General features: G+C 40.5%; 2 protein-coding genes across 2 annotated transcripts in view; one reads left to right on the forward strand and one right to left on the reverse strand.

The window, feature by feature from the left end:
* Positions 1–10,831, forward strand: part of LOC134302274 (piezo-type mechanosensitive ion channel component 2) — a 93,931-nt gene extending 83,100 nt beyond the window's left edge. Inside the window, exons 44-56 of the mRNA XM_062987317.1 lie at positions 381–669; positions 810–942; positions 2,580–2,727; positions 3,538–3,752; positions 4,183–4,341; positions 4,549–4,696; positions 4,780–4,968; positions 6,405–6,497; positions 6,675–6,844; positions 7,173–7,286; positions 7,402–7,481; positions 8,391–8,586; positions 9,259–10,831. Coding sequence (XP_062843387.1) covers positions 381–669; positions 810–942; positions 2,580–2,727; positions 3,538–3,752; positions 4,183–4,341; positions 4,549–4,696; positions 4,780–4,968; positions 6,405–6,497; positions 6,675–6,844; positions 7,173–7,286; positions 7,402–7,481; positions 8,391–8,586; positions 9,259–9,511 — 2,187 coding nt within the window. The 3' untranslated portion in view covers positions 9,512–10,831. The remainder of the gene's footprint in view (positions 1–380; positions 670–809; positions 943–2,579; positions 2,728–3,537; positions 3,753–4,182; positions 4,342–4,548; positions 4,697–4,779; positions 4,969–6,404; positions 6,498–6,674; positions 6,845–7,172; positions 7,287–7,401; positions 7,482–8,390; positions 8,587–9,258) is intronic.
* Positions 10,832–15,270: 4,439 nt separating this feature from the next.
* Positions 15,271–21,185, reverse strand: part of napgb (N-ethylmaleimide-sensitive factor attachment protein, gamma b) — a 6,305-nt gene continuing 390 nt past the window's right edge. The window contains exons 2-12 of the mRNA XM_062987801.1: positions 21,077–21,144; positions 20,137–20,221; positions 19,989–20,006; positions 19,868–19,898; positions 19,100–19,209; positions 18,313–18,379; positions 17,986–18,056; positions 17,449–17,527; positions 17,278–17,357; positions 16,719–16,848; positions 15,271–15,884 (exon numbers count right to left, since the gene is read on the reverse strand). Coding sequence (XP_062843871.1) covers positions 15,747–15,884; positions 16,719–16,848; positions 17,278–17,357; positions 17,449–17,527; positions 17,986–18,056; positions 18,313–18,379; positions 19,100–19,209; positions 19,868–19,898; positions 19,989–20,006; positions 20,137–20,221; positions 21,077–21,144 — 877 coding nt within the window. The 3' untranslated portion in view covers positions 15,271–15,746. The remainder of the gene's footprint in view (positions 15,885–16,718; positions 16,849–17,277; positions 17,358–17,448; positions 17,528–17,985; positions 18,057–18,312; positions 18,380–19,099; positions 19,210–19,867; positions 19,899–19,988; positions 20,007–20,136; positions 20,222–21,076; positions 21,145–21,185) is intronic.

Genomic DNA, 21,185 nt, shown 5'->3' on the forward strand with positions numbered 1-21,185 from the left:
TAAATATTCATTTAAGGTGTTTCAGCCACAAGCATCGCTAACAGTTGTATAATATCAGTTATTGGTGTGGAGAAACACCAGCTGCCTGCATAAAGCCCTGACCACAAACTGTGAGATAAATTGGAACACTGACTGTGAGCCAGGCCTACTCATCCAACAGTACTTTTAACTAAATGCGCACAAATTCCCTCAGACAAACTCTTAAACCTTGTGTCAAGCCTAATCAGAGGAATGCAGGCTATTATAGCCGGAAAAAAAAAATGAGACAGCATTAAATGTCCAGCAAACTAGTGGACAGGTGTCCATCTACTTTTGGCATGGCCATCTAGTTTACAAGTTAAATGACCTCTTTGTCTTGTTTCTAAACAACTTTTGTCCAGTGCCACGGTCTGTGGGACGAGGACGACCCCAAAGAGTCGAAGAGAGACCCCCCTCATCACGGGGATGAGTCCGAGGACGATGAGAAGTTGGCGGTGGCGATTCTAGCAGAGGCGAAAAAGAGCTCACCCCCTCGCTCCATCAAGTCCAGCAGCACGGGCAACTCGGTGGACCTGGACTGCAACCAGCTCGTGCACGTGCGCCACCCCGAACAGCGAACGTATCAGCGGCGCAAGAGCTCCAGCGGGGGTTCGAACTTGTCACATCGGTCGTCCCTGCGCTCCAAAAGAGGTGAGGAGTCGGATGTGTCGTCTCTTCATCAGTGTTGTACAGTATGAACGCTTTACTGTGGTAAAACACACTATGTGATTGAATGAACGAACGTATTTACATGATCTAACGTTGTCTCGTCTATCTTGGACCTCCACCAGGCAGCACAAGCACGAGGAACAGCAGTCGTAGGGAAGGGAGCGAGGTGGGCGTGGAGCTCAAAAGCCGCAAAGAACTCATCGTGGAGAAAATCCATGAGCAGCTTATCAAAGCCAGGATCTTTCTTTTTAAAAGGTAAGTGTGAATAATATTAATAATAATAATAAAAACAGTCATAGAGGTCAAAATCATTTCATTGTATGGGTTAGAGTGTGAGAAAAGGAAATCTGGTCATTTATTCAGGGTTACATTGTGTTATACAGTACATTGTAAAAACAATGTATTATGTATATAATGTAATTACAGTGGAACCTCGATTTAACGGACTGAAAGGAGGCACTGGTCTGTAAAACACACACATATGATCAACAGTAAAATGAACAGTGTTAATAGATATATAAATGTGTAATATAAAACCTGTAAATAAATACTATTGGTATAGTACTATTACTATACAGTATTGGTGTACTGTACTACATGGGGGGGATTTCATTTACCTTGTGGTGGTGGAGATGATCGTATAGTGGCGTCTCAGAGTGTCTGAAGCTCTGCTGGTGCATAACTAAGCACTAGAACCTGCAAAAATTAAGCATAAAACACAGAGAAAAAGGCGAGAACAAAGCGAGCCTCCCAGCAAAACAGAAGCCTATCACTCATGTAAACAGAGCGAACAGAGAGACGTACGCCGACTAGTGGACAATTACTGAACTATGGGTCTTGGTTTGCTTCTCACTGGAATTTGAAATGATCGGACCGGATGTTTGGTCTTCCAGATTTTGTCTGTTAAATAGAGGTTCCAATGTATTATGTATATTATGTAATAATCATGTATTATCATGCCGCTCAGGTGGCGCAGTGGTAAAAAAGACAAACTGCAACCAGAGCTGGATTCTGAGTACATCGTATCGAATCCAGCTCTGCCTTACCGGTTTGAGGCTGAGTGGCTGTATGAGCAACGATTGGCCGGTCGCTCAGTTGGGGGGTGGGACAAAGAACCGGATGTGGGTCTCTCTCTGAATGCGATTATGACCTCTGCTGCCTGATTAGAGGCACCTGCACAGAGATGAGGAAGAGTGCCCTTAGGGTGTGTCTCTCCGCATGCAACGCTAGGTGGCGCCACACTCATCAATGTGCGGGTGGCAAAAAGGCATCCGGCTGCTGCCCATGTTTCGGAGGTGACATGGGTTAGCTTCGATCTCCTCGGTCAGGGCAGGGTTCAGCATAGACAGAGAGGAAGCGCGATTCAAATTGAACAATTGGATGCGCTAAAGGGGGAGAAAAAGGGGAAAAATAAAAAAAATAAAAGTAAATAATCATGTATTATGTATATTATGTAATAATCATGCATCATGTATAGTATGTAATGATAATGTATATTGTGTAATAATTATGTATTATGTATATTTATGTACAGTATATTAGCGGTCCCCAACCTTTTTTGCAGCACGGACCAGTTTCATATAAGGTATAAGTTCATGGACCGGCGGGGGCAGGAGGATTTAAATTATAACTATAGAATGGAAAATCAGTGTGAATCCTGAGCTTTTCCGATGCAACGAGATGCTGCTCCCACCTAGTGGTGATTGGAGACAATAACACCCTCAGAGTTTTGGAAATTGAATTGCTCTTGTAGTGATCTCTAATTATTTATTCTTTCTGTGCGGTCCGTGGCCCGGTGGTTGGGGACCACTGCAGTATATCATGTTTTATGTAATTATGCATTTTTACATAATTTTTCAGAAATGTTCTTTAGATTTTGTTTTCTTTTTCAGAGGAAAAGAGATCTACCTGCCTATTCGCCAGTTCTTTTATAACCTCATCCATCCCGAGTACAGCGCAGTGACCGACGTCTACGTCCTTATGTTTCTGGCCGACACCGTCGACTTCATCATCATCGTCTTCGGCTTTTGGGCTTTTGGGGTACTTTAAATACTCTGAATATTCAGAATATTTACTGTATACAACCAATTTAACCAATAATCATTTTTCCAGGTTAAATACTGGTTATAAAACGGATAGTTCCGGTCCTAAAATCTGATTGGCTGAGCCGCGTTTGAAGCCGTTGTGAAATCCCAGATAAACTCACACCTATGACCACCTCACATCATTCCATATTAATACACCACTGAAAAGAAAAAGTGAACGTTATGTTTGCCCTCATGTTGCCTAGCAACACTGTTAACGAACTACCTGGGGTCGCGGAAGAATGTTTTTTGTAGGTGTTTTTGTAAATAAAATACACCTAATTCTATTGAATTATCCACACAAGCCAAATTCAACCAATTTGTACATTGTACTGGTTTTTGATTGGTAAATAACTGCTAGTTTTTATGGATCCATACACAGCTTATGGCCAGATGTTTCATGAGCAGTATCATTTTCATCCTTAATAGGACTGCCTGTCGATCACAGCTGTATAGTTTTCCCTGATAAAGATGCTTTTATGTAAGTTCGATTTTGTTGATGAATGTTGAGTTTCTTATGCACAATAGATAACATTTTTATACATTTTACTTTTAAGCATTGTTCTAATGTGGCTTTGTGCAGAAGGATTTCGTAATAAAGATTAGACATCTAATAGAAATGCTGAGGGTCTAGCAACATGGTCTTCATGCAGGTGGAAGTTAGAGAGTCTAGAATAAGCACAATCAGTGTACTGTAGATTTTGCCTTGTGTTCCTTCTGTGTCTGTAACCTTAGTAATTCTCTCTGACTGTCTCGTTTCTCTCAGAAACACCAAGGAGGAGCGGACATCACGTCCTCACTGTCTGAAGATCAGGTTCCTGGTCCATTTCTGGTTATGGTGCTGATCCAGTTTGGTACCATGGTGGTGGACCGGGCCCTGTACCTGCGCAAAACTGTGATGGGGAAAGTTATCTTTCAGGTCATCCTGGTGTTCGGCATCCACTTCTGGATGTTCTTTATCCTGCCAGGAATTACAGAGAGGTAGATCATCTGGATTCTCTATTTGACGTTCACTTACATTTCTAGAAAGTAACTTAGAAGTAGCAGATCTGAACTGAATAAAAAGAAATAGTGCATTAAAGAAGAAAAGTAGAAAACTAACAAACATGTTAGTAACGTGGCAGCTGCTGAAGTAGTTAACATAAAGAGTTGTGTCCCTCTGTATTGCCTGTTTGGATGCAGGCGCCTCATAAGCATTAATTCGCTCCAGGTGGAAGTTTTTCTATACATCTCAGTTTGTTCCTCTCACATTTGGCAAACCTACTATTACTGTAAAATTGCGATATTGGGCTGTTTGGTTCGGTCTGGTCTGGTCTGGTCTGGCCTTCCACTGACATGTGACTTACATTTCTGGTTTTAATTTATTCAGCATGTTGTCTAAAGGATTTTTACTTCTCTATTCTCCTTCCAGGCGTTTCAGTCAAAACACAGTTGCTCAGCTGTGGTACTTTGTGAAGTGTATTTACTTCGGCCTGTCAGCGTATCAGATCCGATGTGGTTACCCCACTCGTGTCCTGGGTAACTTTCTGACCAAGAGCTACAACTACGTGAACCTCTTCCTCTTCCAAGGGTAAGAGCGTAAGCAGATCACTGGGGAAGAACTTGACTGAATTCATCAGCTTAGGTTGTGCTTGTGGTTGTAGAACTAAGATAATCAGGTTTATCAGGTTTAAAAAGTTGCCAGATTTTGTTTGGTAGGTAAATTGTACATCAAACATCAATACAGCTTTAGAATGAACTGTGTTTAGTAAATAAGTCTTCTTCATGTATTTTGAAGGTTTCGTTTGATCCCTTTCCTGACCGAGCTGCGTGCCGTGATGGACTGGGTGTGGACGGACACCACGCTCAGCCTGTCAAGCTGGATCTGTGTGGAGGACATCTACGCTCACATTTTTGTGCTTAAGTGCTGGAGAGAGTCAGAAAAGGTGAGAGAAACTGTGTCTTTATTAATACATTGAGATAAGACTAAAATAGATTCCGTTGACCCCTCTGTGTGTTCGTTTCTCAGCGATACCCTCAGCCACGGGGTCAGAAGAAGAAAAAGGTGGTGAAGTATGGGATGGGTGGCATGATCGTAATGCTGCTCATCAGCATCATCTGGTTCCCTCTGCTCTTCATGTCTCTGGTCAAATCGGTGGCCGGCGTCGTCAACACACCTCTGGACGTGTCTGTTAGTCTCACTCTCGGAGGGTTCCAGGTACGAATGCTTGCGTAGGCCATGAATATCACCAGTGCTGTTAAGAAAACACTTTCACACTTTCTGCTGTCTTTTTTTGCCTGGGTATGTAATAAATCATTGCCCCCTGGACCAGCTCTCTATGGATTAAGAGTCTGAGTCCTAGCTGGAAATCTAATCACACACTCCTGGGATAGGACCAAACAGTAGCAGCCAAATCCTTTTGCAATCCGGCGCTCTTTCATGCACCCTGCTGAAGGGGTTCCACAAGGCTCTGTCCTTGGTCCTGATGAAAAATGCTTGCGTAGGCCATGAATATCACCAGTGCTGTTAAGAAAACCCTCATACACACGTAAGGGTCGGCTTGGAATTGTAATGCTTCACTTGCTTCTTTGCCCAAAACAACTAAGCTGGGTGTCAGACTGTACCTATAGATACCTAGATCAGGGTTTTTCAAACCCAGGGTCGTGACCCTTAGGCGGATCACGAGCCAAAAAAAGTCGGTCACAGAGAAAAATAACAATAATTAAAAACCATGAACTAATTTTAACAGGCGCATAAACACAATATGAACTTCTATGTGAATGCCCCCTTGTGGAGGCTTTATGCTACATTTTGTAAACCACAGTGGGACCAGGTTGAGCAGAGCAGGGAGAGTAAGATGCATGGTTATTGACTGCAGATGTAATAACATTGACTAAACTCATACAAAGTACATGGACCAAGGTCGGCACCCAATAACCCACTAAAATCAAGTCTGGGCCGATACTGGGCCATTTGATTTGGTCCGGTGTTCCACTGACATGCGATGCCAGCATACTATACTATACAGCTACTTTTCCAGTAGAGCGACCTGCCCCAGAGGCAACATGATGTCCCTTTTCCAGAGCAGATTCTGCCCGTAAATCCATGCTAGGTTCACAAATTGCTGGTCCCGGCTGGTGCTATGGGTCCCCTAATCTTTTTTTAGGAACTAAGTTGTTGCAGACGGCCTGTCTACAGTCAAGATGCAAGTTTTAAATCACAATGGGTGACAATGGGTCACAACTGTGACTGTATACAGTCCAAGCAATTGATGATAAAGTGTCTTGCTCAAGGGCCCAACAGTGGTAACCTGGCAGGGTTGAGGATTGAACCAGCAACCATCCTATTACTTCTTTAGTATCTTAACCACTGAGTGACCACTGGCTTGAAAATGCTATTTTTCTGCTTTTTTCTCTATCTAGGTGAAAACTACTAAACATTAGAAAAGTTTGGACAAAGAAGTATGTCTTCTAGACTAGTCATTCACAAAAAATAACAGTTGCAGATTGCTATGACAAACGTTCATTACAAGTGTATTTAAACTAAAGGCTTTTACTGTATGATGCAAAATGTTAATGTGTGCACATGTTTTATTGTTTTTGTTCTTCCATGTTCGACTGTTAATCTTTTTTAAATGTCATGCTTGTATGTAGCCGATCTTCACAATGAGTGCTCAACAGAAGAACCTGCACAACGTCACTAGCCAGGAATTCGGGAGTTTCAATCGAATCTATAAACACGATTCTGTAAGTACATAACAAACAACCTGCATATGTTCCGACTATTCCAAAGGGTTTAGAAATTTTCTGACGACTGTATGTTCAGTCGAGGTACCCGTAACCTGTAGCAGATATTTTAACGTGCTGGATTGGTGGACTAAAGGACACATGAGATCAGAATACTGTGCTCTGTTTTCTATGTAGACGGCCTTGCAGTTTCTCGAATCATACGTGAATCAGGATTTGACTATAGCCCACATGGAGGGAAGTTCCAATTCACTGTGGACCATCAGCCCGCCCAGCAGGGAGAACATGATAAAGATGATGGCTGGAGATAATGAAATACATTTGACCTTTGCCTGGTCTATACAGAGGTACGCCAGACTGTCTCTGTGTTGTAGTGGTTCATGATGCTTTATTTACGTTAGTCTCTAAGGCAGTTTGCAGTGGGGCCACGGGGGTGCAGTGGATTTAGGATGAGTCTCTGCTGAAGGATCCATAGCTGCTCCCTTAGCTGTGGATCTTCAGCTTTATTGATCAATCCTGGCAAAGAAACCTAAAACAAGACCGCCTCCAACATGGGCTCCTGGATAGAGGGGCGTGGCACAAACATGATGGCATTTTGTAATAGATAGCAGTGGAGATCATCATTACATTTATATACTTTTTATATTGTGTACATATTTTTTATTTTTTATTTAGGAACCTGAGTTTAGGAGCCAAAGCAGAGACAGCAGCAGGAAAACACACCATCATCCTGGAACATGAAACCAAAACGAACATTTCACGACTGCTAAATGGTGAAATTTCCTTTGTGTAAGTGTTCACTTCATTGTTTGCCTTATTTTATTTGCACCTCCATTAAAGCTTGTTCTAGATTCAGTTTCTTTAAAGAATCGAATCGTTTATTGTATTTTTATTTATGTTTAAGGATCATCCACACAATTTTTCCGAGATTCCTGCGGGCACCCAGTGACTCGAATGCAAAACCCATCGATCAGCTGAGTGCAGGTAAGACAACCAGTCATTGTGCTGTGTGTCTTAGTGAGTCTTATTGAACAGGATGCTATGATATGTCCAGCAGAGGCCCTTGACTTCATATGAATGTCAGATTGTAGGGTTAAAATTTCTCCATCAGCTTCTTCCACGTATGAAGCGTTCTTGCCCGAATCAAACCGTTTTTGGTTTCTTTGTGCTTGGTCACGCTCTCATCCTCACAAACAGTGTAGGTTACAAAAGGAAAAATGCAAAAATAGCGCAAAATGGCTACTGATGAATGAAAACTTTCTAGATTCGCAGTGCTTTAGGTGGGCTGAGGCGTAGCTATGTTAACAAACCTCAAAATGAAAGAAAAAGTGGGCACATTTCATGTCAGTCACGCTGATCTGTTTGAATGAGGCGCACTGTGTGATCGGCTGGTAGATGGCGATCTACGTATTGGGCACCGCTGTTTTAAAATATTAAAATTATTTATTTAATTATGTACACACTACACACAGCGTAATAGATCAAGCAAATTAGTAATCTTTTACTCTTCTTTTTTTTTTTTACTACGGGGTGTCCAGTTGACACCCTGGGTCGTAACCCTTAGGTGGGTTGCGAGCTTAAACAATGGGTCGCAACTTAAAACAATAACAATTACATAAACGAATTTTAACAGCACAGAAACCCGAAATTAAGTTGTACATGATCGCCCCCTTGTGGAGGCTTTATGTTACTTGTATTAGTACTAGTACTAGTGATCTTGTAAACCACAGGGGGACCAGATTGAACAGAGCAAAACAGAGTGTTAAAGGGACGTGATCGCTACACTGAACTGTAATTCTACTAAAAAATAAATTCTGAAAATTCATTTAGACTGAGCGAAACACCAGAGTGTCAGAGTATCACCATTAGCTTAATTATCTCTCCTACTTCCAGATTATGAAAATATCACACTGAGTCTAAAGAAATTCAACAACAGTGAGGGGACCGTTCAGGAGTGGTGGACTGTGAATCAGACGAAGCAGGTCAAAAACGCACCAAAGTCGTTAGAGAACGCCACATCTGGACTGAATCTGTATATCTTCAGCGATCAGGTCAGCCCTCCTAGTCTGGGCTTTCTGGCTGGTTATGGGTAAGTGGACATGAAAACTTTATTCGTTTTTTACTAGACTGGCTATGTTATAGTGTCATTTAGTTCAATGTCAACCAAAAATACATCCTAGTGTTAATGTGTCAAATTTATCTAGTTTCATGAAGACACAAAAGTGTCATGGGTAAATAAGGTGAGGTGATAAATAAAAACAAAAACTACAGTTGACTGGATTGGAAGAATTTATTGGCACGGTCGTGGGTTCTTACAGCAGTATATCTGGAGAAGAACCAAAACAGGTTCTATGGCCCTATCTTTATATTAGACATTGGGTGTTGGACTTTGGAACCTCCATTCTGTCTTAAGTGTGGCTTCTTATCTAGTTGAAACAGCTTTATGACACTTAATGACAGACATCTCTTATTTCTGTACTTTACACTCCCAGCCTCACATCAAGCAGCCACATAAGGATTTAACAACTATAATTATTTAATGCACAAGCAGCAAAATACTAATATTCAGGTGATATCATAATATCTCATTTTTGCCACCACAATCTGTTCTTACACTGAATTTAATATTAACAGTTTAATGCTGCTTAATTGATGTTTATTTATTAAGTCAAGCTTAAATAATAAGTCGATATAAAACTAATGTTTGTCACTGTGGGAACTTACGGCTGTATTTAACCAAGCCAAATTTCCTCCCTCTCAGCATCATGGGCCTCTACATGTCCGTGGTGCTGGTCATCGGCAAGTTCGTGCGCGAGTTCTTCAGCGGGATCTCGCACACCATCATGTTCGAGGAGCTGCCCAACGTGGATCGCATCCTCAAACTCTGCACCGACATCTTCCTCGTCCGAGAAACGGGAGAGCTGGACCTGGAGGAGGACCTGTACTCCAAGCTCATCTTCCTGTACCGCTCTCCAGAGACCATGATCAAATGGACCAGGGAGAAGAACAAGTGAAGGCCGCAGAGCCGGTGACGGGGACGAGGATACACGGTGCATGAAGAGTTCTTAATCGACCTGAAAAAGCACAAGGCTGTGGATCGCGCTATTAGTGTGGATAATACAGCAGCCAAAATCGAATTTTGGCACCTCGCTGCTGGGAGAAAACTTCTCTCACTCGTGTACATGACTGAGGTACGGAGAGATCGCTGTCCTGCGGCTACTTGTACATTTTAAGGGCTTTAATAGAGACGAATGAGCCGAGCATGAGTCGAGTGGGCCCTTCTTCTTCTTAACAAATGGACTGAGATGATTTTTAACACACCCGATGACCAAGTGCTTTATTTTCTGAATGGCAAGAATAAAACGACCTCTGGTTTTGCAGAAGTCTGGGCGACACAACAGCACCTGACAATCTACTTGCCTTATTTGGTTTGTACAAATAACTGCATTTTCATTCAGTCTTTTCTCAGGAACACACTGGTCATTTCATCATGAGATGTCCTTTTTTTCCATTGTGTATTCGAGCACTGGACTGTTGGATGAGAAGTCTAGCGTAAGCACTGTTAATATGCACAATGTGATGTATGGCGTGGAAGGAGCCGGTACATATCATGATTTCATGATTCCGTGATCGTGACATCGATTAACAATATCTGTGGTTGGTTAACTTATGAAGCATGAACTTTACAGAGGTTGTACTTTCTTGTGATGTACGTCTTGGGAGATTATTATGTGCATATTATGTGATTGCTTGTGTGAAAGGGCGAAGCAATATGAGAACTAATGCATTTCTAAAAAAAAAAAAAAAAAAGAAAAAAGGAAGGGAGTAGGAGATGGAGGATACCTTGGACTGGGCTGGGCTGGGCTGGACTGGGCTGGGCTGATTTGTACATAGATCAGTGCAATTCTGTATTCATACACAAGCGAGGGCTGTCTTTGTATCTGGGGGCGACAGTTAGTGTTTACAATTTGAACTCATCTTCCGAGTATGACCTCCGTCCTTCGCTGTCATGGAGACGGAGATGGAGACGGTACGAGAAATTCCGGGAGTACTGAAGCATTATTGGATGCAACCCTTGAATCTTCAACCCCCCTCCCCCATCCTCCCTTTCCTTCCCAAACACACGTTTCTGAACTATGCATTATTTAAAGCCATTGTAGCATGAGAGAATAATAACTATTTAACATGAGGTGTTTTCATTACATCACATGTACATATACTTTTACAGGGACAAAAGAAATGTGAAGCTTTATTAGGTTTGCTCTGTAGCTGAATGTCATGATGGAAATGAAGATCTGAAGGAAAGCGATGACCTTCAAATAAAGCACATATCAAAAGGGAAAATGGCCTTTTTTATTTCTGTGACACTTGCAGTTTGAGTTTGATTCATTGGTTCATGTGAAAGTAACCGATTCCTCCTGATTCGGGTCTTATTGGGTTATTCTTCAAACCAGCAGGCATTTTATAATGTCGACTGGCATGTTTATGGGCAGTGGGAGAGAATATGAGTACGGTAGAAAACCAGAACAGTCTGACTTAACAATAATGTTTGATTCATTCCTTCATCTGAAAGTAACCGATTCATCCTGATTCGGGTCTTATTGGGTCTTATTCTTCAAACCTACAGGTGTTTTAGAATAGCCAGTGTGTCTACTGGCATGTTATTGGGCAGTGGGAGAGAATATGGTAGAAAACCAGTCAAAACAGTGCACAATAACTTTAATGTTTGATGGTTCATCCTGATTCGGGTCTTATTGGGAGCAAAGTTCACCCAGGAATGCTGGGTGCAAGGCAGAAATTCACTTCTTCAAACCTACAGGCATTTCAGAGTAGCCAGTGTGTCTACTGGCATGTTTTTGGGCAGTGGGAGAGAACGTGACTACATTGAAAGCGGGAACTTGCAGACTTGCAGTCAGAACAGCGCACATTGACAATTTATTCGTTCATCTGAAAGTAACCGATTCATCCTGATTCAACCGATTCGTCCTGATTCGGGTCCTGATCCTGATTGAGGAACGAAGTTTACCCAGGAATGCTGGGTTCAAGGCAGAAATGCACCCTGATCGTGGCACCAATGCATCACAGAGCCCCAGACACTTACTCGACTCGCTTCTTCAAACCTGCAGGCATATTAGAATAGCCAATACGTCTACTGGCATGTTTTTTTTGGGCAGAGGGAGAGAATGTGAGTACATGGAAGTTGACCAAAAGCGGGAACTTGTAGTCAGAACAGTGCACAACAACTTTTATGTTTGATTCATTCGTGTATCTGAAAGTAACCGATTCATCCTGATTCAACCAATTCACCCATGAACGCTGATCGTGGCACCAATACATCACGGAGCCTCACACACTCCACTCGCTTCTTCAAACCTGCAGGCATTTCAGAATAGCCAGTGTGTGTACTGGCATGTTTTGGGCACTGGGAGAGAACACGAGTACGCATGCATGGTTGCTACAGAGGCGGAGGAATATGTTAGTACATTAAAGGAGTACGGTAAAATGGGAGAACGTTAGTCATGTCCATGGTCAGGAATAGAGGTCAGCAATAGTGCAAGTGAAATACTATTGGGTAATCGGATATGACTATATTGAAAGAGAATTTAGGGAGGAAATGTATGTTTTTAGTAGTGGTGGGCGGATCGATCCAAGTGTCGATATTATCGATACCAACGTTGGTACTAACAAGCACCCAGAAACAAGTAATCTGACCGCTTTAAACCACTGAATTTATCTACAACCCTACTGAGAGCAGCTACTTAAAATGTATGTATTACAATAATACACTTAAAAGTCATGAACATTCATTCAGATTTAGCAATTTGATGATGCATCTACCTTAATTATTAAAAAGTATCGGTATCAGCGATACTGGCCCTGTATTTTCTTGGTATCGGTTTTTATCTCTAAATAATTTGAAGAAATTGCCTCTTGCTGGTAAGTGTGTTGTTTTGCTATGGATTGGCACCCTGTCCAGGATGTATTTTTGGCTCCTGGGTATAGGAATGGGGGTGGACGGGTTGATTGAGGCAATCTGGAAGGAGCTAATGACTTTTCACAGCACTATTTCAGGCTTGTTATTATGGGATGTCAAGCAGACAGGTAGTAATTTCCAAACTGCATGTTCATAAATGTTCATTGATTTAGGTATGTTAATGGAAGGAACGATGTAAAGATGTTCCCGAGCCAAATTTTCTCAAGCGCTGAATATATAAACATTCTTAATATTTAATATTCTGTATAGATTGTTTTAATGGTTAAAACTTACCTGCAAACTGGTATTTAAATGGAACTGGCTCTTAGCGTAATGTGCATGTGTGCGTAAATTTTGGATTCGGATCAGGTCCGAATCAAATACAGGAACTTGTAACGCTGTCGGAAAGTGCGGTAAACCTGTTTAACTCTGATGTACCGGAGGAAGCTGAGGTATTGAGTGCTTCTGCTTTTTTTGTAGTGCTGATGGTGAATTCTCAGTCTTAAACACTCCTCTGCCCCTCCTGCACCCACTAATGCACTCATTAGGTCCTGCTGGGGAAGAAAGACGGCAGCACTCGCGAACGGTAATGACGGACTAAAGATGGAAAAGGCCTGAAGGTCAACTTCATACTGTACGTCCTCATCAAATATAAATAAGAACAAAAAAAAAGTTCAGGGCTGTAAGTGCGGAGGTTGTGTACTGGAATATGGACGCGTATTAAAATGGAAAACGTCTTGTAAATTTTAAGTGTGTCAGCCTGCAGCTACAATAAAGTCGAAACGATGCCAGCAACTCCATGCAGGGTTTAATGGAATATTCACAGATCCTCATTGCTCCCCTCCAGAATTTGGGCCTTGTAAAATTGTATGGCTAAACCGGTACGATAATTAGAAGACTTATCCACATACACTGTGTGGACAAAAGTATATGGACGCCGGACTATGAACTTGCTGGACATGCCATTTCAAAAAATGATGTTAAAATAAAGTGAACTCAATGTGATCTTTTCATCTATAACAACAACCACTCATCTGAGAGGTCTTCTTACAAGACTGAGTATATCTATGGGAATTTGTGCCTATTCAGTCAAAAGAGCATTTGTTTGGCTGGGCAGTTATGTTGGTCCAAAAAGCCTCATTTGATTTTCTAGTTCATTCCAAATCTGTTCAGTGGGGATGATGTCAGGACTCAGTGAAGGACACTGGAGTCCAAGCTTTATTTTTATTCTTTTAGAGCTTGCTTTGTGCACAGGTACACAATCATACTGGAACAGAAAGGGGCCTTCCCTAAACTGTTACTGCAAAGCATATGATTGGAAGCATATGATTTCCTTTATATAACTGATTAACTGTAAGCAATTGTTGTGGCTGAAACACATGGATTCAATAACTTGAAGGCATGTCCCAATACTTTTGTCCATTTTTGAGGCTGTTTTCATTTCATTTAAAGATTTTATTGCCAAATTTTATAATATGCAAAAATATAAAAACACTTTTTTTTTTGGCTCTGAACTGTCTGGACCCGAAATACTTTTTGTGTTTTACTACCAAAAGTGTGCAGAAACATGACATGTTGGATATGTCATTTTTAACCCATCTGGTTAGTAATTTTATACAGTAGACCCTTGAGTTACGAACGGTTTACCATACGAACATTTCGGTTTACGAACTATCTTTTTCAATTTAACGTACGAACAAATTTCGGATTACGAACCGAAATTCGCGAAACACGTGACGTCACGAACAAGTTGACTCCAACCGTCTCTCTCTCTCTCTCTCTCTCTCTCTCTCTCTCTCTCTCTCTCTCTCTATATATATATATATATATATATATATATATACAGTGAGCGAACATTTGGACAGCGGACGGTGTGTTTCCGGGGGTTTTCTTTATATTTTGTAAAATTCTATATTAAAATGTCCGCAAAGAAGGTGCAGAGAAAGCGTAGTGTTGAGAAAATGAAAAAAATCACTATTTGTTTGTTGTATAATTAGTCCTGCCAGTGAGAGAGAGAAGAAGGAACTTGGCTGAGTAAAGTATTCTTTCTTTGGTGCAATTACGCCTACAAAATACAACACTACTGAAATAAAGAAGAAAATAATAGAGAAATATGAGAGTTATTGTTGTTTCTGGTAGATACATTTTATATAAAAAGAAGGAAATTTATTATGGTGTATAGTACAGCACACGTACTGTACTGAAATGTGGTGTGTTTTATGTACAGTACAGTACTACTGTGTATTGTTGTTTATTATTGTTTATTACAGGAATGTCTGTTCTATAATTTAAGATTTAAGGGAAAATATACTTGTATTTATATCAAAAAAGACCATTTAAGACACTAGAAAGGTTAGGTAAGAGGAGGTTGGGAGGTCTGGCACGGATTAATTCTATTTACATTATTTCTTATGGGAAAAATAGGTTTAACTAACGAACATTTTGACTTAAGAACAGCCCTTCGAAACCAATTAAATTAGTACGTCAAGGGTCTACTGTATTACGTTAGGAATTTAAAATGACTAAATTACTAAATACAATTGCGATTCCTGCGCCAAATGGACTACATTCATGCCTACATTCATAAAGTTTAAATTAGGCCAATTTAAAGAACTGCATACCCTCATACCTTTCAAAGAAATTAATTTTAGGATTATTTTTTTTTTTTTTAGTACTTCCTTTGGGAATGGATTCGTCTGTTTGTAATTTCCATCTTTGGCATTTAGCAAGCATTTTTTTTTTACTCCAAAGCCATTTAGAAATGAATACAATCCAAGTTGTTAAGAGTAAAATGCCGCGTTTAAAGGCCCAACAATGGAAATCTTTATTTAGACTAAGGCTAATATGAATAAGTTACTGTACAGTACATCTAGTCAAAAAAATAAACTAGCATAAAGCACATCAATGATCTGGGTCTTTATCAGTGATACTGTACACATGGGAATACATTTTTTGGTGTTTAACAACATTTTGATAAATACACTAACATTTAACATTTATATCTATGTAAGTAAAAATATCCAGTGGATTCTGAAGATATTCAGACCTTTTGACTTGATTGCACACTTGATTCTGCTGCCTCGCCTGGTCTTGGTCATAAAGTATTTAAGGTTTGAACAGAAAAATAATTTGTCATACATAAAGCTGTTCCACGTTACTATAGAGACGTTACAATAAATATACATCAAATGTGCACACACTCACATCTTTCACACTTTTCTATTCACAAAACACACACACACACACACTTGGAAGAGCTGATGTGTGTTAACAGACTAGCAGAGTCCTCCTTCATAATCGTCCTCTTCCTCTGCAGTTGGTGCTGTTCCGGCGCCCCCCTGTGGAGCACTGGAGGATTTCTTTTTCTTATTTCCTCCTCCTGGCGCCTTCAGAGAGATGGCCAGCTTTGCATACTGCCCAACCAGACAGAAATAGAGCAGGGTTAGTCACCTCCCGCATTGTACACAGTTTTTAAAAGAAATACTAGTGTATTATTCACTGAGTTTATTAGATTTGTGGTGTGATGTGCATTTTAATAGTTAACTTGAAGAAACCGACAAGGCCTGTGTGCTAGTGTGTGTGTGTCTTCACTTTGAAGCAGTGTTTTGATACACACTTGAGTAAGGCTCAGCCTTATTACAACACAGCCTTTTTGTGTACGTGTATATGTGACCTCACACCTTGCACTGTACGATGGAGGCTCCGTACATGCATGTGTATTAGGCTAGCTCAAACCCTGGGTCGTCGCCCCTTGGGTGGGTTGAGAGCCAAAAAATGGGTCACAGAGAAAAATATTAACAATAAACATATTTTAACAGGCACTTAAACACAAAATTAACTTGTGTTTAAACGCCCCTTGAGGAGGCTTTACGTTACATCTTGTAAACCACAGTAGGACCAGATTGCCAGCATTTTTATTGTATTTCATTTTGATTAATTGTTTGTGTTGCCTGGTTTGAATCTCTGCTGTGCTATTGGCCGGCCGGGAGTCTACACAGACATGATTGGCTCTGGCAGTATGTGGGGGTGGGGGCTGGCGTCCTGTCCAGGGTGTTTTCTGGTGGTCGACCCTAACCAGGATAAAACAGTTGCCCACCACTGCTGAGATCCAAGTTCGAATCTCCCTGTCCAAGGTATTCCTCCCTTGTACCCTTGACCTGACGTGACCCTGACCAGGATAAAGTGGTTGATGAGAATGTAATAATTGTGGTGATCACTCGTGTTGCTCTGAATCATTCAGCACTTACGTCATTGTCCATGTACTTCAGCAGAGGTGAGTTACACACACGATACACCACATCCTCATCTTGCTCATCGTAACCCGCCAGTAACGTCTCCATAGAAACACAATCCTCACTGCCACTGAACCCAGGGATACTAAAAGATAGAGAAGTAACACACAGGTTTAACACACAGGTGTATATTTTTACAGTCCTCACAAAAGCAGCAAGCTAAGCCCAACCACTGGTACCTGGGCTGAGAGAAGATGGTCCCAGATCAGTAGTGCCAGTAATGATGGCATTTATTTGGAAAAGTGAAATGTCACTAGTCTCATTTTCTCCCACTCACTACTGGATACAAACCAGATGCATGTGACACCCAGCACTGATTATTTTTTCTAATGCAGTGCATGCAACATCTTGGAATGGACAAAGAAGAAGGGCACTAACTGCTCCCATAAGCCAGCGTTTTTAAACCCTGGGTTGCGACCCAGACTCAAAAACCTGTGTTCGAAAGTCGCCTCTGGTTGTCCACACTGAGCCCTAGTCATGAGTAGGAGGAAGAAGAACACGTAGTCATCCATACCTGTAAGTTTCTTTGACACACTTGTCTGCTGCTACGAAGTCTCCTCGATGAAGATGGACCAGCACTTGCGCTATGGTTTTCTGCACAGTAATATTTAATATGTAATCAGAATAATGAATAAAATTCCCTCACTTAAGATCACTGCAATGTTCTCATCAAAGACGTCCGTACCTTAAAGCAGGTGGGGTAATTCTCAATTTCCTTGTACATGTTTTTTTCTTTCTGCAGGGAGACGGCTGCATCGTCCAGCCTGCGCAGCAGAAACGATACACATAAGACAAAATACACTCGAGTATATAATGTGGGTGATGTGGTGGAAAAACCCTTAATGAAATACCTCAGAGACTGGATTATGTCTGCAGAGAAGGATCACACTGACAGAGTCTCACATACAGATAAATGTGATAAGACGGAAAGAAAATAATCACCCCTTATATTCCCATCAGTAAACTTGTAGAACAGTGGGAGAGTCCCTAGCTAGAACATAGGAACTGGTGTAAACCAGCAAGAACATAAACCACTTTCCAGTAACACTCCATTGTAGCAGTATTCTTGTAATATTGGAATATGACTACTGGCAGTCATGCCCTAGGCATATTTACTCGTTCTAAGTAGTAATTGATTATGTATTAACACTTCTAGTGTAAATTAACATTATTCTCAGTAACGTAACAGGTCCGACCTGTCAGGACAAAAACTCGCACTCACCTGCGGAGCCGGACCAGCAGTCTAGACGCTTTTCCCAGCAACTCCGCCGCCTGTCTCAGACGGTCCTCATTCTAGACGCAAAATTCTTGGTAAAAGTTCATGAAGCTCATGTTACTTTTTAATTTAAATGAACTAGTTATAGCAGGGTGGCCGTTTATTTGTTTATTTATCGTCTGTTTTACCACTGGTTTATCCTATTCATGGTCGCAGTAGGTACAATTACATTTTGACCACTGTCACCACTGACCCTATGAAATAGATCAGGATTGGGATGTAATTCTTATCAATATATCACTAATACAGCAGTTTACACAAATATGTTCCTACCTCAAAGACAGATGCAGCTTTCTGATACAGGTCCACTGCTTTCTCTAGATTTATTGGTTCTATGAGTCTGTAAGAAACAAGATACATTCACAATACAGTATGTGTAAACTATACTAGCATTTCAAAGCAAATTCTTTATCACAACTTATGTTTTTACTTAGCATATTACAGCCAATAATATATGGACACCCTTGCTAATTGTTAGGCCACACCCATTGATAACCGCTGATTAAAAGCAGTTAGATTTATTTATATTTAATTTTGTGGCAGTAGTTTACTGTTTCAGCCCCAGTGCACAAATCGAGGTTTATAAATACATGGGTTAACACAGAGCACAGAGCCCTGACCCCAGCCGCGTTTAATACATTTGGGGTGAACTGGAACATCAACAGCCAACATCAAAGTCAAGCAAGCCAGTGCCAGACCAGTGACAGGCACACAGTACAGAAACACCTCAAAATCATGTGCAAAACCTTCCCAGAAGAATGAGGCTGTTACATTTACATGTTAATGCCTGTGGTTTTGAGATATGAGTTCCGAAAGCCCATAGTCAGGTGACCTGATACAATTGGCTATATAGTGTACAATTCACAGCTGAACCAACAAGAGTAAAGCAGATGCCATTGAAATAGCTTGGAAATTAATATTGCTCGTCTTTAATGTATTATCTTTCCTATATAGGTCAACTTGTGCACGATGATCCAATTTTGGAGGCTGTTCGACTACCGTATTATCCAAAATCAATCATATTGTATTTAGCATAAATAATCATCTAGTTGTCACATACTTGCCAGCTCTGTCCAAAGCGATGCCTGCAGTTCCAGATGTTCCATTCTCCACGTACATCACACTGGCTTTCTCAATCAGTTCAACAGCCTCCGGCAAGCGCTTCATATCCTACAGAAAAGGAAAATTTTTTCCAGGTACTGTACTGTACAAATGTGTATAAATATTGTAAAAACATTTAACCTTTATGGTTTTTGTTATTTAGTGGACTTCTAGTGCATCAATTTCAAATGTACACACGTTATTTCTCTTAACTTTGTACTTGTGCAATATAGTGAACAATCAGTACACTGTGGCCAAGAGTCGGTGGACACTTACAGTAGCCATGACCTTAAAGGACATCCAATTTCTAAGCTATGGGTATTAATACAGAGTTGCCACATATCATCAAAAATTGTACAAAGATACACGTCTAAAAACAAGTTTTGCACTATGGTCTACTAGGTAATCTACTGACTTGAATCCCAATAGACATTTATAATGGATTTTAAGATTTAGTGATTCTGTCAGAGGTACCCTCATGACATTGGGGATATTAAGTCAGTTTGGCAAAGGGAATGGGTCGAACTTAATGCTGCAACAAGTGGACTTTTTATTGTAGGCATTTTAAAGGTGTAGTTGCCATGTTAAATGTTAATAAATGCTTAATAACTTGTGGGGTCTGAATACTTTCCCCTTTGGTTTATTACATACTTAATACATACTTAATAAAAAAAGATGCATACTTGTTTTTTTCTTAATGTATACATGTAATCTGCAGAACACTCACCTTTAGCATCATACCTGCTTGTTCAATTGCCCTAAAGAAAAGAAATTGAAGTACAAAGACATTAAAATTATAAAATTCTTCCAACACACTCCAATTACAAAAATAATGTTTGATAACTTACTTAGCAGCATGGAATAATCTGTTGGTTTGAGTTAAGTAAAGAATACAGGTAGATATAAACAGAACAAGTTACACCACCACTTTATCCTGGATCTGAATTGGAGGGTCAGGATCTGAATTGTGATTATAGTTCGGAGATAAAAGGATACGTTTTGTTCTCAGTGTGGTATTCTGCCTCCTTCAGGTAGGCATCCTTTGCTTGCTCGAACTGCTTGGCATTTTTGAAAGCCACAGCTGAAAGAAAATGGACACATTATGATGTCTGGTGTAACCTCTTATGCAGGGTGCTTAGGGATATATTCATGATGAACATTGATGAATATTTATTACAATATACATATCAGTTTAATTACAAAGCCATGTACTGTGCACAGGGGCACATCCTGAACCAGTAAACAAGCCTTTTCCATACATACACATTCCCAAATTTAGAATGTACTTTATTTAATTGATGTTATACATCTAGATTTAACACCTAGATTTAAAAAAGACATACCCTTTAGGATACCACCTGGAACACATATGCAAGCTATGGAAACATGGACTCATTTGACCACAGCACACATTTTCACTGTCTTACAGTCCATCTGAGTTGAGCTCAGTTTCTACTTAGAACTGATGTATAGCTTTTTTTGTGTAACAGAGTTTCAGGCTGCATTTCTTGATGCAGCAGGGGACTGTGTTAAGTCACAGTTTTCTGAAGTACTCCCAGCCCATACAGCTATGTTTATCACAGTAGCAGGACAGCTTGTCATGAAATGCCATCTGAAGGCTTGAAGGTCACGCACATTTAAAAGCAGTTTCAGGCCTTGTTTTAGACAGACTGTGATTTTTCTGTATTCCTTGAATCTTTTCATAATACTATGTACAGTAGATGGTGAAACACTTATTATTATGAATTATTCATAATCTTGCATTGAGAAATTTTCTTTTTGAACTGAGCATTGTAACAATTTTCCAATTCTTACACAAAGTTCATCAATGAAACACGATCCATCTTTATCCCCCAATCATATACCCTCATCTGTTACCAATAAATCGGTACTTATGTATGCCATTATGAGCTTCAGCTGAATAAAGTTGCCTCACCGGCTTTGGCCATCTCGGATGCTGCTCCATCATAGTCTGGTTTCCACTTGGTCATGCTTGTCTTTAGGCTGAAAAGAGACACTTGATATGTCAGACACACCTTTGTTTA

Source organism: Trichomycterus rosablanca, chromosome 25 (genome assembly GCF_030014385.1).
Source record: "Trichomycterus rosablanca isolate fTriRos1 chromosome 25, fTriRos1.hap1, whole genome shotgun sequence".
In the NCBI taxonomy this organism is placed as follows: Eukaryota; Metazoa; Chordata; class Actinopteri; order Siluriformes; family Trichomycteridae; genus Trichomycterus; species Trichomycterus rosablanca.